The 12,663-nt window shown below is 46.3% G+C and overlaps 1 protein-coding gene across 8 annotated transcripts in view; it reads left to right on the top strand.

The window, feature by feature from the left end:
- Nucleotides 1–12,663, top strand: part of SH3GL1 (SH3 domain containing GRB2 like 1, endophilin A2) — an 80,984-nt gene that overhangs the window by 51,633 nt on the left and 16,688 nt on the right. For 5 of the 8 annotated variants that reach the window (XM_054979313.1, XM_054979310.1, XM_054979311.1 and 2 more), the window contains 5 exons: nt 904–1,062; nt 3,931–4,034; nt 4,619–4,743; nt 6,430–6,486; nt 8,539–12,407. In XM_054979313.1, coding sequence (XP_054835288.1) covers nt 904–1,062; nt 3,931–4,034; nt 4,619–4,743; nt 6,430–6,486; nt 8,539–8,735 — 642 coding nt within the window. In that variant the 3' untranslated portion in view covers nt 8,736–12,407. Of the gene's footprint in view, nt 1–903; nt 1,063–3,930; nt 4,035–4,618; nt 4,744–6,429; nt 6,487–8,538; nt 12,408–12,663 lie in introns of those variants that run through there. The other 3 variants (XM_054979314.1, XM_054979315.1, XM_054979316.1) reach the window with 3 other exon arrangements.

The raw sequence follows: 12,663 nt of genomic DNA, 5'->3' as shown, positions 1-12,663 counted from the left end.
TCTAGGTTCTATTTTCTGGGCTCCTTACGCATCGGGGTGTGGCCCAGATCTGTGCCTGCTCTCAAGTGCCTGTGTGGATTGGGGCACCGATTGCAACTTCTGATGTCAGAAAGGGGAGTAGAACCAGAAGAGATCTCTGGCCCGTGACTCCCACGTAATGCACAGGGGAAAGTGAAACAGCAGCTTTTTGCAAATGGTGCGATGAGGCAATTAGAGGTGCAGCATGCACACTTCGGGGTGCACAGATGTACATGCAGCTTGAATCAGTGGCAGCCCTGAGTCTGATGGCATTTAATCCTCCAGTGCATCGTCTGGGGGAAAGGAGAGAATCTTAACTCGCCTTGAGACCTTTTCCCCTTTCCAGGATTTTGTAACCCTTTCTAGGTGTCCTCTTTCTGTCAAGGATGGCCCCTAAACTGAGAACCGCTGCCTCTGCTGGAACTCGGGGGGGCTGTTCTGTTAAACTGATTGGCCATAGATTCCAAACAGAAAGGACGGTATTAAAACAGTTTGGCTTTTTTAATGCAGGAAGGCTCCCCCCCCTCCACCCGCACCACTATAAAGGCAACTCTGGACTTTGCATTTTGATGTCATTTTTTTCAATGCTTATGATCTCCATTGTCAAAACTTGCAAATTCCCTTCATGCTATTTTCTGGTGGCTGATGGGGGCCATGCCAATCCAGACGCCCAACGGCGAGGGCATGGTGGCCCTGGGGCAAAAGATACTTGGGGGTGGTTTTGATCCTAAGCTGCAGAGTGTACCTTGGAGCACATGATCCTGCTGCATGGATGTGCCACTGGGCCTCTGTGGGCACTGGGATACTGCTAGGCTGGATTCCAGGCAGCCTCTGTGGTTCTCTAGTATGCTTTCTGGCAGCCGCTGATCCTTCCTCTTTCTCCAGCATCACCTGAAAAAGCTAGAGGGCCGGCGCTTAGACTTCGACTACAAGAAGAAGCGCCAGGGGAAAATCCCCGATGAGGAGCTTCGGCAAGCCCTGGAGAAGTTTGAGGAGTCTAAGGAGGTCGCGGAGACGAGCATGCACAACCTCCTAGAGACTGACGTGAGTGTGCCTGGGGAAGCCGGACTCTTGAAGCCCCAAGGTTGGGACGTAGGCTGAGCCCGTTTGGGGAACACTGAGGATGTGGGAATGGGGTTGTGGCGAGAGCACCTGAGTCCAGATACTGAGCTTAGGACCCGGGTTCAGATACTCCCTCTCTTGGATCCATAAAGTTCACTGATTGATTTTGATCCATTTATGCGCATGCTCAGCATAACCTGTGTCACAGAACTGTCGTGAGGATAAAATTGAGAAGGAGAAGCCGTGTATGCCTCTCAAAGATTCTTGGAGGAAGGATAAGGTGTCCTAGATAGATAAGCATGAGAGCTGGGATGTCCTTGGTTCAAATATTCCCTTTATGAAGAAGTCACTGGGTGGCTGTTTGGACCTCTAAATCTGCAGTTACTGGCCTACCTTACAGGGCTGTTGCATTGCCTACTGTGAGAATGTGAAATGCTTTCAGAGAACACCAAAGCACTGCACTATATAAATGTCATTGAATGAGATTGTTCGAGGTGCTCTAATTGCATCTACCCACTACTGTTTGTAGAGTTTTGAGTTCTTTTGGCAAGTATTCATTATATTTCCTGCTCTCTTGTGTGTGTGTGCGCGTGTGTGCGCGTGCACCTGCATGTGAGGGTGACTTGCATAACTCGTTTAATTGAATTCTCTCAGCTGCTTGGTGGTTTGTTTCTAAGTGGAAAGGTGGGAGATAAAAACGTTAAGATGTATTACTGGCTGTTTCCCTCCTTCCTTCATTGTTGTTTGTAGCCTGAGAAGTGCTTTGTAACTGGCAGCGAGATTATTATATGCACAAAAGTGAAAGAGTCCAACACTGCCTACAATAGAGGAATGGCCAGTAAAGGCGCTGGCATTTGCAACGATGGCAAATCTTATGACATTGATTAGAAAAAAGACAATAAGCTTGTTCATTGTTGAATGGAAACCCCTTACAGACTTTTTGTATGAATTCGTCAGATGCATCTGACGAAGAAACTGTGGCTCTCAAAAGCTTATGCTACAATAAAGTTGCATCTGACGAAGAGAGCTGTGGTTCTCAAAAGCTTATGCTACAATAAAGTTGCATCTGACAAAGAGAGCTGTGATTCTCGAAAGGTTATGCTACAATAAAGTTGCATCTGACAAAGAGAGCTGTGGTTCTCGAAAGCTTATGCTACAGTAAAATTGGTTAGTCTTAAAGGTGCTAGTGGACTCTTAACTATTTTGCTACTACAGACTAATACGGCTAACTCCTCTGGATGTATGAATTAGATAATAGCGATCTGATGATTGGTTGATTTGTGGAATAAGGAAGTATGACATTAGAAAAAAGAGAGCCCTTTTTTGTAAATAGAGTAAGAGGAAAATATTAATTTCATATTTCTATTTGTTGCAGAGAAAATTGGAAGCCTGCTTTTAGTTTCTATAGCTTTCTTTTTTGATCATTTTGTTTAATTTGTTCTGTTGTATTCTTTTTTTCCCTTGTTTTGTTTTTTGTTATTAGTTGCTACTTTAGGGAATATTTTTTCCGTCTTCTTGTAGTTGGATTTCTCTTACTTGGTTATTCCTTTTATATAAAACTCTGAATAAAAATGGAATGGGGGGGAAAGAGAAGCGCTTGGTAATTAATACAGTTTGCAGGAATGTTGGGTAAATTTTACCAAGCCATTTGAGCATATTAATGCAAAGTATTATTTATGAAAGTGCTGAGTAAGTGTAGAGTAGGAGAGAACTTGGGCAGTATGAAATGTAAATAAGTGTGCGTGATTTTTACACCTTGAAATGAGGTGTGATGGGGCTAGTCTTAACCATGAGACAGCTTGAAATGGGTCCAAGGATGTTTTTTTGCCCTCCTGACTGTCTTGTATCATTTCCTTTTAAAAAAAAGAGTTTTGGTCCAGAATAAGAGAGACTCACTATTTCAGAGTATTATCAGGGTGGCATTGTGCTTGAGGCTTAAATCTGAGCCAGCTTATTGCTCTTGTGTATTATTTGCTTTGAACATTCATGTGCCATGAATGTGTTCAAGCAGGAAAAAACACAGTGCCGCAGCAGACGCTGTGAGTATATTAAGAATGATTATCGCAATGCTTGCGGGAGATCCCTGTGCAATAGTCATTCTTAACATGTATGTGTTCAAGGCATTGACAGTAAAATTTAAAAAATGCAAAACGAATGGCTGCTAATTACAGCCAAAGGACAGAAGCAATATAATGGCAGTAAAAGTGTCGTTGGCTAGTAAATGCCTAAGAAAATAAGTTTAGTCTTTTCTTGACTCCCGGAAGAATGCAAAGAAAGTGCCTGAGGAACTTCTCCAGGAAACATTAATCTCGCCTAGCACTGTTTTTCAGAGTATGTGCTTCATTGGATTCATTGTGAGCTTGAGCTCTCTTGTTCCCATTTGGCAGGTGAGCGACGAGTTGCCCGAAACCAGAGTGAATCCATTTCCCACTTAACTAGATCATAAATTAATACCCTGGTTCAAGGAAGAATTAGGGTAAGTGATGGTTGAGATATTTGCCTTTAGCAGGAATCTCTCAACTGTTACTTGCTGGGGGGGGGGGGGGCGGTTTCGAACCAGGGTTATTTTTTTTTCCATTTATACTCCCCCTTTCTCCCCAGATGAGGACCCAAATTAGCTTGCATCATTCTCTTCTCCATTTTATCCTCACAACAACCTGACGAGGTAGGTTAGGCTGAGAGTGTGACTGGCCCCAGGTTACTCAGTAAAGCTTCCATGGCAGAGAGAGGATTTGCACCCGGGTTTCCCAGATCCGGGTCCAACACTCTAAACATTACACCATGCCACACAGCCCTCTTGCACACTGAAGGTTTTTAAACCATACTTTCGGGTTTTAACGTTTGCTGCAGATCGAACAAGTGAGCCAGCTCTCAGCTCTGGTGGAAGCTCAGCTCGTCTACCACAAGCAAGCAGTTCAGATCCTCGACGAGCTTGCTGATAAACTCAAACGCAGGCAAGTAGAAGCAACGTTAAAGCGCTGCTTAGGAAAGCGTGCAGTTTGGCATCTGGTGCATAACCGTCACCCTTGGAACAAATCCTGTCAAGTGGAAGCCAGCAAGAAAGAAAGCCAGAGGGTGCCCAACTTTCTCAAGGTCCAGCTCTTAGTGCTTGAAGTCCCGCCCATTGGTAGGTAGGGGCTTCAGATGTCAAAATGGAAGGCTGGAATTTGTAATCCTTTCATATGCAGGTGGCTCATTAAGTTTTCCACCTCTGGGGAGACTTATATCACTCTCAGATTATAAATAAGCTTTGGGGACTGTGTCGTGTAATTCTTTTTGGAGTTTTGTCTTGTCTGTCTAGTCACAGTTGCCCACAACTGTGGTTTAGGTGAAATGCACAACGAAGCATTTTACTTAGATTTGGAAACGAGGGAGATGCCATATATAATGAGATTCCAGACCCTCTTCAGCCAATCTGGAGAACCCTTGTTTTTCTTTAATTCACACTGTCAATGCTTGTCATGATTAATAATATTGTCTTGGCCTCTCTTAGACTCCAAAGCTATTTCTTGTCATTGATACCATTTTTTCTCTCCAGAGTAATGGAGGCTTCCTCACGCCCCAGACGGGAGTATAAACCGAAGCCCCGAGAGTCTTACGAATTTGGAGAGTCCGATCAATCCAATGGCGGCTTTTCCTGCAACCCCACCCCTAAAGTCTCAGGTAAGGATGGCTCAAGTGGACCCCTCCCAAAGGATAGTTGATTTCATACTTCGGAAGCTTGTCTTAAGGTTGCCCTTGAAGCAGCGGCCCTTGGCCTGTGATTAAGCCACAAAAAGATTCTCCGTGTCAGATCTCAAAGACGCTGCAGAAGATACCCCTGCAAGCAGGCTTTTTTTCTGGGAAAAGAGGTGGTGGAACTCAAGACCACACAATGACGTCACTTTGGGTCAGCTGGAATAAGGGGGGAGTTTTTTAAAGTTTAAATTGCCCTCAGCGAAAATGGTCACATGGCCGGTGGCCCCGCCCCCTGATCTCCAGACAGAGGGGAGTTTAGATTGCCTTCTGCGCCGCTCGGCTCTAAACTCCCTTCTGTCTGGAGATCAGGGGGCGGGGCCACCGGCCATGTGACCATTTTTAAGAGATGCCGGAACTCCATTCCACCGTGTTCCCACTGAAAAAAAGCCCTGCCTGCAAGGAAATCAGACCTATAAAGGGTTTTTCAGCAGATGTCAGCATTCAGTGTCAGGAAAGGGTTGTTGGGCCAGAGGGGTTTCGACCCCCCCAGCAGCTGAGGAACCTGTGCCATCTGGACAAGGCCCAGATATCTGTAGCAGCCCCCCAATCCTAGACTCACCTCATTAGCCATAAAAGGAAAAAATAAACAGACCATATTTGTGTGATGGGCTTTGTGGCCAAAGACTCAGGTAATAAAACCTGTCCTCCATACAAGGGCCTGTATATGAGCAGCTCCAGGGACATGTGGACCAGCTGTGGCTGAGTTGTCAAGCTCTGCTTTTCACGCAGAAAACCCCTAAGTTCAGTCCCCAGCATCTCCAGTTTAAAGATCTCAGGTCACAGGGATTGAGAATGCTTTCCCAGTTGAGACCCTGGGGATCCACTGCCAAGGAGAGCAGACGCGCGGGGGGGACAAGGGTTTGGTTCTGTTAGGCATAAGTTTGTTTCCTTGACAGTCATTCTAGCTCCTGCCACAGATTTAGGAGTACAGAAAGCTACACTACTTGGAAGCGGGGAGGGAGGGAGTCAAGGATGCCCCTCTCTGCACGGAGAACCAGTAGACCTGTTCTCCAGGCTTACTGTTTTTGTGCCCCACCTTGGTTGCTGCTTCTGCCCAGAAGCAAAGGGGACTCACAGAAGGCCGGCATTACTGGACTTGGGGGCGGGGGCGGAGTGTTTCAGACTTGGGGGGCAGGGGGGAGATCAAACATCCCAGAGCCAACTCCGGCCTGGAACCGAGATTCAAATTGGAAAGAGGAGAAGTGACATTTTATGAGCATTTGCTGTGCCTTCTATTTAAAAAAACGTCGTAACAACACTGTGAGTGCGGGGGGGGGGGGGAGATGAAAGGCAAAGAGAAACTTCTCTCCCTGCAGCATTCAGAGGTACCTGCGAGGTTAAAAAGCTGCATCCGAGGGATCTGTGCAGCTGCGACCTCTCCAGTTGTTCCCAGCTGGGGGAAGAGGTTGCATCCCTTCCTTTCTGTGCCGCCCCGTTTCCTCTGCCATACGAAACCTAACTTTGGGGTCTCTAATGCTGCTCCATGTGACTTCTCACTAACCAGCCACCACCCTGCCTCCCCGTTATGTCTTGTCGAGAGCATTTGACTTAAATGTTGTTGTTGGATTTTTTTAAATAAAGCATGTTTGTCTTTTTTTTTTCTTTTGAAAGCAGCTTCCTCCTCTTTCCGATCCGAAAAACCATCCCGGACCCCCAGCAGGAATTTTTGTGAGTTCCTTGCCCTGCCTTGACTCCTTTCCCCAGTCACCCTGCATGAAGCGTCGACTCTCCCTCTTATGTTCCCTCTTCCATTCTTTTCCTTAAGCCACTAGTTTCAGTTGCTGATTTTCTTTTGCTATATTAACTTTTAAGTTCCAAGCAAATTTTTGTCCACGAGCAGGACTGTGTGGGGGTTATTTTTCCTGTCCATAATAATGATACGTGTTTGTGCATGAATGTGCATTAACCAGCATCTGATTAATCTTTTGATCTTTCAAAAGCAAGTTTCTAGACCTTATGGCTGTGAAGAAAGTTGGCAATGCCCGGTTATCTCAGAATCCTGAATATAGCCTCTTGTGGCCAACTACGGAGGCTTTTGGTGTTCAGCGTAGCTGTTTTGCCAAGAAGCAGAATCAGTTTGGAAAAAATGTTTTATTTTGGCACGGAATTAACCTTTCTTTTAAAAAGAATGAAGCGTAAATTGTGTTAGTGCTCAAGGCTGAGCTATGTATTTAAGAACAAGGACCATGACACAGCCCTTACTGGGACTGTATCACGTTAGGGAATAGATGGCATAGTTGATTTCTCTCCCTCATCAGAACACAGAGGAATCCAGTATGGAATGGAGAAGAGTTGTAGCATGACTCTTTCCCTGGTCTGCTAGATTTCTATGTGCAGGGAGTTTTGACTCTTTCCCTGGTCTGCTAGATTTCTATGTGCAGGGAGTTTTGACTCTTTCCCAGGTCTGCTAGATTTCTATGTGCAGGGAGTCCCCCCCCCTTTAATGGAAGGAATATTCAACCATGCAACATGCATTTGACCTTCATTTGATTTGGTCCCGTGTAGGTTGTCCCAATTTTCCTTCTGAACACATGCACATCCTCAGCAGGGCAAATTGCTTTGACTGTATTCTTGTAAATCGCTGTATTATCTGGGATTGGCAGTGCAGTCCTAATAGACTTACACCCTTCTATGCCTTCTGAAGTCAATGGGCAGAAGGGTGCAACTGTGCTTAGGGTTGTGTTGTAAGTGACTTAGGAGAGTTGCACATTGCTGGGCGCCAAACCTTGATCTCAGAGTTGGATTTGATGATTTTCCGGTGTGGTCCAGCTGAAGCTGAACAGATCCAGTTCCTCAGCACCCAATTTCTCTCCCAGCAATACAAGCCCATTTAGTGGATTTTTTGCTGGCTATCCAATATGCTTGACGAAGACATTGCTGGCAGGTAGGAAATGCAGGCCCCCTCCAACCTTTCCTGCACATGGATGGGAGCTAATCTCTTTCCAGCATGGGTCATTGGTTGTGAGCACAAACCATGAATTCTCTCAGTCCTCAAACTGCACTGAGGAACTGGGCAAAGCCACAGTTCACTGCTGAGAGTGTAGCAGGTTTGGTGTCTCCTTCCCCAAGCAAGCACTGGCATGGGGAAGGAGATCGGTGGTTGACTTGCATCTCAGTTTAGTTCCTTTGTCTGCTAGAAACTCAGTTAAGTCAGTGCAGAGGAAGTGCTAGCACTATCTTTATAGTTTTGAAAGTGGGAGACAGGATTGCATTCCACCACCTATGCCTGACTTCCACCCATGAGCCATAACTCTGATTGTTTGGCTCTGACATCAACCATGGTTCAGCTAATAAGGGTTCCTTCATACAGAAGGTCTGAAGCAGGAAAACTATCCCAGGTGATGAGGAAACCCATAGTTAACCTTGGTTAAGCATTCCCTATGGCATCAACGTTAACCATGGTTAAAGTGGCCATAATTCCCTCACATGTTGGCTAGCAAAACCTGGTTAAACCTTGTTAACATCAGTACCCAAGTCAGGTTTAATCTACTAAGGTCAACAAGAGGGATTTACATACTATATGGAGTGTGTGACTGGCCCAAGGTCACCCAGCAAGCTTCCATGGCAAACTGGGGATTCGAATGAGGGACTTCAGCCATAGAGAACAGTGGAGTTCCTGGTTCACATAGCAGTTGGGTGGGAAGGCCAGATGAGATGCCAACCATCAGCTGGATATAGGTGGGCATGGCCTCACCAGCCTGCCATGGCTTCCTTTTGCAGCTCACCTAGACCAGCCCTGCTGCAAGGCGTTGTACGACTTTGAGCCCGAGAACGACGGGGAGCTGGGCTTCAAAGAGGGCGACATCATCACGTTGACCAATCAGATCGACGAGAACTGGTACGAAGGGATGATCAACGGCCAGTCAGGCTTCTTCCCACTGAACTACGTGGAAGTGCTGGTCCCGCTACCTCAGTGAGACTGCCTCTCTCGACTTTCCCGTTCCTGGTTTTCGAGCTCCGTTCTCCCCCCTCACCTCCTGCACACAGAGAACACTTAGGGGACAGGGGGGGGGTAGCACAAAAGTCCGGACTTTCTTCTTTACATTCCAAGTGGTAACCTGACACTAATTTTTTCCCGTCCAGCCGGTGGAAATGGAAGGGTGATTGTATCAGCAGAAGTCTTGATGGAAAGGAACAAACCGGGGGTGGGCATGAAACACAAGCGAGGTTAATTCTGACCCCATGCATCTCCCTAGACTTCCCTGTTTTGGGGTGCTTGAATTGAGATGTCAAGCCAAATAGGGCCTGCACTTGTACATTGTGTGCCTCTTGTTTTTGCTTTGTGATTTTTTTTGTTCTCTTCCCTCTCCACCTGCCCCATAAAGCACACTGCCAGAGCTGGAAACTTGAGAGTGCACAGCTTGGTTTATGGGTCTTTCTGGGTGTGTGTGGGACCTGCCATTGTGGATTGTGCCTGTATGTCCCAAAGTGCACGATGATTTTCTGAACTTGTGAAGCGCGTTAAACACTACCAGAGAACTATAGGGGACAGAAACAGATCTACTTGGTCCAGTTGTAGCCATCGTGGATCTCTGTTATGGTTTTCTTCCCCGTGCCCCTTTCACACTGTATGTGTACCTAGAAAATTCTTCTCGGGAAACAGATGAGCATTTATATGAGAATCAAAGGACTGAGTTCTTATTCCCTAGATTTGGGCTGTACAGTTTCAGACCACTGATGAAGATTTGAAGGGTTGAATGCTGCTTTGTACCCCAAATTTCCTCGCATGCAGAAAACAAGCATGTCAGGCAAAAGGTGAAATTAACATTCTTCTTGACATTGTAGTATTTGGCATAAAGGGAACTTTTTTTTTTTTAATATGAAGGAACATTCAGTCTGCAGGTGCAAGCTGACCCGCTCACATGAAAACTAGGACCCAAAATGAGGTTTTTGAACTGTGGGGTCCCCGTGGAAGGATTGTGAGAAATCCTTTGTGGTACTCCACAGTAATTGGGCACAACTGACCCTCCAAGCCCCTTCTCCGTTATTACCTTCCCTTATCTTTGGGGGGCTGCTGGTTCTATGGTCTCATTCTCCGTGTTCTGCTCATAAAGCACGGGGCACCGGCAGCCATACTGAACGGTCAGTTTCCTGGCCCCAGCGCAAGGCCTGATGGCAACGTGGCCTTGGGGCTCAGGTTATGGCTGCTTCCAACTTAGGATCAGCATCCTTACTGGGTCACCCGCAGTGACCTTTTGGAAATCCTGGGCCTCATATTCCGGCACCTTCTGTTTCAGAACCGGTCTGAGGCCCTTGCCTCAAAGAAGGCTGTTGGCCCACCCCAAGCCCCTCGCTTGTTCCAGTTCAGCGTGCCTTGTCTTGGCCTTCCTTGTCAAACCCCGGGTCCCGTCTGCAAAGGAGAACCCCTCCATCATTCCATCCTCTCGCTTGTCCCCAGTCTCCAAACTGGGCCCATCTTGTCCTGTTCTCCACCGCTGTGGTGTTATTTTCCCCTGTCCAAATGGGTTGAAACTGGTTTGCCGCAGCTTCGCACAAAGAACCGGAGCCCCCACTACAGAACTGCCCCATCAGGAGGTCCTAATTGGGAAGCTGTGGCTCTTGGAGCCGCTCGTGTGTTGGGTCTGTGCCCCCTGAGGGGACACAGAGGCTGGTACCTCTGTGGGCAAAAGAACACAAAACGAGAGCATTTCAGCTGGTTTCCTGAAGGTAAAGTTTCTGAATTGGTTCCTTGGGGGCTGTGTCATTACATACCTTTCATAAAAAAGTCAGCCAACACAGCCATCTCCCGCTATATGCCAGGACCATCGCTAATGCAGCAATATGGCAGGACTGAGCCTAGAAATGTATGTCAGTTTGTCACCTCAGCACAGTCTAGTGGAAATCTGACTTGGGCCCAACCTCAGCTAATCCTCATCCACTGCAGCCAATATATGTTGCACAGAACAAGGCTAGAGTGCGCCACTTGGCATATTTGAATCCTCTCCCCGATACAAAGCTTCCTGTCTGCTTGCAGAAAGCCAGCCTATCAGGGAGTCTACTTTAACCGCTCCCTCTAATGTGCGAGTGTCCTACATGCAGGGAGATGTTTTTAACTCCTTTCCAATGCAAAAACATAGTACCCTGGCAGCCATGTGAAGTCTGTTGCCCCTGCCTCTGTACCATGTCTGCTGTCAGAGGTGTCCTTGCACATCTTTGAATTTGTGGTGCATATTGAAAACACGGGCTGGTCAGTCAGATTGATTCTGCCGTTTCTTAGTAGGATATGTATCTTTATGCAGAAGCATTTCTTTTAGCAAAACCCCTTCCCCTCTCGGGATTCCCAGCCAGCAAGAGTGTAGGCTGGATTCCCGGGCTGTGTGGCTTCAGGGGTCCCAAGCACTTAAATCCTTCTTTGCCCCCTAGAAATTCTCCTTTCTCCAGGTTTAGCCTGGAGCTGGGGTGTGGTGGTGGCGGCGGCGATGAAATTTGCAGAAGATTTCATTGCAGTAGACCAGCAGGACTGATAATCTCTGGCCTTCCAGAAATGGTAACTGTATTTCTCCTGCCCCACGCCCCCCCTCAAGTCCCTTTACATGCTCTCACTGCAGGCAGTGGGATCAAACACAGATGTGGGAGGTTTCTAAGAGGGAGTCTTGCAATTGCCCTCCTTCCACTGCCACCCCATTCCCTCAAGGGACTTGAATTTGGGGCGGGGGGCAGTTAGGGTGTTGCTCTGCCTACATGTCAATAGCTCAAAAGTTGTTTTTCCGTGGCACTTGTATTGGGGGGGGGCACTAATTTTCTATCAGGCTTTTTAATGTTGAGGCCTGACATTTTATAAAAATAACAACGGGGCAGGGGGGAGGACAAAATTGTAAGAGTTATTTTTTCTGCCTCCCAGCAGATCTTTTTATATCCACCTTTCACTTACTCTTTTTTCTTTCCTAATCGAATTTCCCTCCACCTGTTAACTCCAGTATTGAGATACCCACAATATTTATGTACAATATATATATATATATATCTAAAAATAATATTTCATTGTAATTAATTTTTTTCCTTGCCCAACCATGGTGGGGGGTGGAGGGGAGAAGCAATTCATTTTAGCCTGTAAGGGTCTCATAAATGCTGCTTTAAAACAAAATAAAAAACTCTTTCTTGCTGGTGGAACTTTTTCTAACCCCCTCCCCCCAATCACATTCATACAGAAATATCTTTGTGGTATACATATTCTGTTTCCTTCCTTCCCCACCCCCACACATAGCCCCAAAGTGTTTTGTGGCTGTAACAGTAATGCCCCCCCCCCCACCAAAAAAAAACTTCACTAAAAACAAACTATTTGCAGGCCTGGTTATTTGGGGGAGGGGCGGTCACTGCAGGATTAAAATCTTTTGCATTTGTAAGCAATTCTCATGCCCCCCCCCCCAATCTCTCTTACCAGTATCTCTGGAAGCAAAACTATGTTGTGGGGAGGGGGCAGCTTTGTACATACTTTCTCTAACCAGTAGCAGCACCTCGCCAGGATGTAACTTTTTGGCAGCTGGTCCGTTGGAGTGAAATGAATCTCTTTTTTTCTTAGTCTGGGCAATGTATTGAAATGTTTTTTTCCTCGTTTATGGATTCCCGATCTTTTTTTTTTTCTTTTGGAATAAAAGAAAAAAAGCTTGTATCATTGAAATAAAAAGTATTACATGTTAGAAGGTGTTCCGAGTGTCTTTTAGAGAGTTCCAAAAAGGAAGGAGGTGGTTTTCATTTTAACATACTACAAAACCCCGTGAGATCTTTTTTTAAATAAAAGCATCTAGAAAAACATTTGTGGGTTTTGTTAGGTAAGCATGACTCTCTTTCAGAGGAACCTATTTTGTCTCCTTATGTTGCTGAAGATGCACAGAGATGTACTATGCA

The sequence above is a fragment of the Eublepharis macularius genome, chromosome 5, assembly GCF_028583425.1.
Source record: "Eublepharis macularius isolate TG4126 chromosome 5, MPM_Emac_v1.0, whole genome shotgun sequence".
Classification (NCBI taxonomy): domain Eukaryota; kingdom Metazoa; phylum Chordata; class Lepidosauria; order Squamata; family Eublepharidae; genus Eublepharis; species Eublepharis macularius.
This window is presented reverse-complemented; position numbering and strand designations above follow the sequence as displayed.